This window comes from Coenobita brevimanus, chromosome 18, assembly GCF_032717465.1.
Source record: "Coenobita brevimanus isolate Jiangsu-jjx chromosome 18, ASM3271746v2, whole genome shotgun sequence".
Classification (NCBI taxonomy): domain Eukaryota; kingdom Metazoa; phylum Arthropoda; class Malacostraca; order Decapoda; family Coenobitidae; genus Coenobita; species Coenobita brevimanus.
Genome location: NC_136971.1, coordinates 15365809 through 15368052, shown reverse-complemented (window position 1 = coordinate 15368052; position 2244 = coordinate 15365809). Strand labels below are relative to the sequence as shown.

The 2244-nt window shown below is 46.6% G+C and overlaps 1 protein-coding gene across 1 annotated transcript in view; it reads right to left on the bottom strand.

Moving 5' to 3' along the window:
- Positions 1-356, bottom strand: part of LOC145391502 (uncharacterized) — a 227831-nt gene extending 227475 nt beyond the window's left edge. The window contains exon 1 of the mRNA XM_080266128.1: positions 1-356. This exon is cut by the window's left edge and continues 143 nt beyond it. Coding sequence (XP_080122254.1) covers positions 1-335 — 335 coding nt within the window. The 5' untranslated portion in view covers positions 336-356.
- Positions 357-2244: the final 1888 nt, after the last annotated feature.

Below are 2244 nucleotides of genomic sequence, written 5' to 3'. Positions count from 1 at the left end.
TGTGGACATACCGGGGGCAGAGTCTCGGCCTGTCTGACCCCCTCCCACTTCAGAGGAGCCATGGGAGGCATAAAACGCAGGCGGCCGACAGGGGGGGAGGCGTAGGGGATACCGAGGAAAATGGCCACGGAATCCAGGGCCGCGTTTGCTGGGCGGACGATGAGCCCACGCAAACTCCCCTGTTTGGTCTTGACGACGTGGGATGACCTGGTGAACCCCTCCACACCTCCCCCCATCAGGAGGCCCACTCCCAACGCCAGCGCCGCCCACCAAGCCGCCACGCCCACCCACGCACTCACACGGAACAGCAACATGGCGCGGCTTCTTATCTGCATCTTATGGGAGAAGTCATCCAATTCTGCTGCCTCTCCCACGCACTCCTTTTATCGGCGATCCAGGGCCGCCATGTACCGCATTTCCCACGGACTTGCAATGCACTCACGGTCAAAGATTTTATAGTCTAATATGGAGTGATTTTTCAAAGCACTGCAAGATACGAGCGTGATGAAGCACAATTTTCAGGATTAAAGTGGTATTAAATTTAGATATATTTTTCCACCGGTTATGTAGCTGACAATTTAACACGACGGAATCAACGATGTAGATCAAAAGAGGAGGAACTATTCAACATCGCTTTTCATTGTGGGATATAAACAGACACTAGCTTGAGCAAATCACGTAAATACATTTGAGTTGCATCTCTTTCATGAAAAAAAAAAAAAAATTCTCTCCTGCCATAATGACAAACGTAGGTGTGTTTTTCATCACGATAATATGAATCCGTAATGTGAACTGTGCTGTTTCGGGTGTATGCATTCGTATTTTATAACACCATTTTTCCATTTATTTCTCTTGGGACGGCCAGCGCTACGACCCCAGTTCAGTCCATGATTAAAATGCTGACTAGACTATTTTTTCCTTTCAGAGTTACCTACGTTACACAAAAAATATATGCTGTTCATCATTGCTTAGTATTTTACATTGCTTAGTTTTTCATGATTTTTTTTTCCCACTGGATGTTGACTGTTTTCGCTCTTTTCTGGCTGCTTAGGTGTATGTGGGAAGAGTGGGAGGGGCAGGAGGGAAAGCTGAAGGAGGTGGGAGGGGGAAATTTAAGGGGATAGTAGGGGAAGTTAAGTGGGTAGGGAGAAAAATTGACTGGCATAGGAGAGCGAAGTTGAAAATTGTAGGAGGGGAAATTGAAAGGAGCAGGTGGGAGAAATTGCAGGGGGTAGGGGGAGGAGGATAGAAGGGGTGGGAGGAGGGAGGGGGAATGTTTTATGTTCAATGGTCACTCTTGCTTCCTGTTAGAAAAAATGATAGCCATCCCTTTGCTGTCACAGCCTTGTAAAAATTTATAGGTCGTTTGCTCTTTTTTATTTTCGTTTTTTGTACGTGTGTGTGTGTGTGTGTGTGTGTGTGTGTGTGTGTGTGTGTGTGTGTGTGTGTGTATGTGTGTGTGTGGATGGGAGCACTTCCGTATGTGTTTGCCTATGAGTACACAGTTCGCCAGTACACACTTTTAATTCGTCTTCAGAGTCAGAAGTGCACACTAAGATAATACAGTGAAATACATATATACGTGCATGGATACACACACACACACACACACACACACACACACACACACACACACACACACACACACACACACACACACACACACACACACACACACACACACACACACGCCGACGGAGACCTACAACCTGACATTCATAGAGGGCGAGCCAAACATGTTGGCGGGAGCGAGTGAGGGAGAGTGAGGATGAGAGTGAGGGTGGGTGAGAGTGAGTGAGAGTGAATGAAGATGAGTGAGGATGAGGCATGGAAGATGTGAATGTGCTGGGGTTGTAAGGATCATGTAACCTCTCATATTAATTTTTCTTCACATGGTCTATTCTCAAGCACACTCATGCCGCCACTCATTTCCACACACACACACACACACACACACACACACACACACACACACACACACACACACACACACACACACACACACACACACACACACACACACACACACTTACCCACCAACACACTCACGACTCATTTCCATGCACACAACCTTGCATATATTCTCTCGTCCAAACCCCCTCATACACAGTTAACAAACGCCCATACACTAAGGAATTCATTTGCATAGTCATTCGGAATCATTCATGCATGTATGGTTTTGCAGGCTCGCGTGGTTAACTATTCATACATACTCAATCACTCTCATGCATGGATTTCGGTACG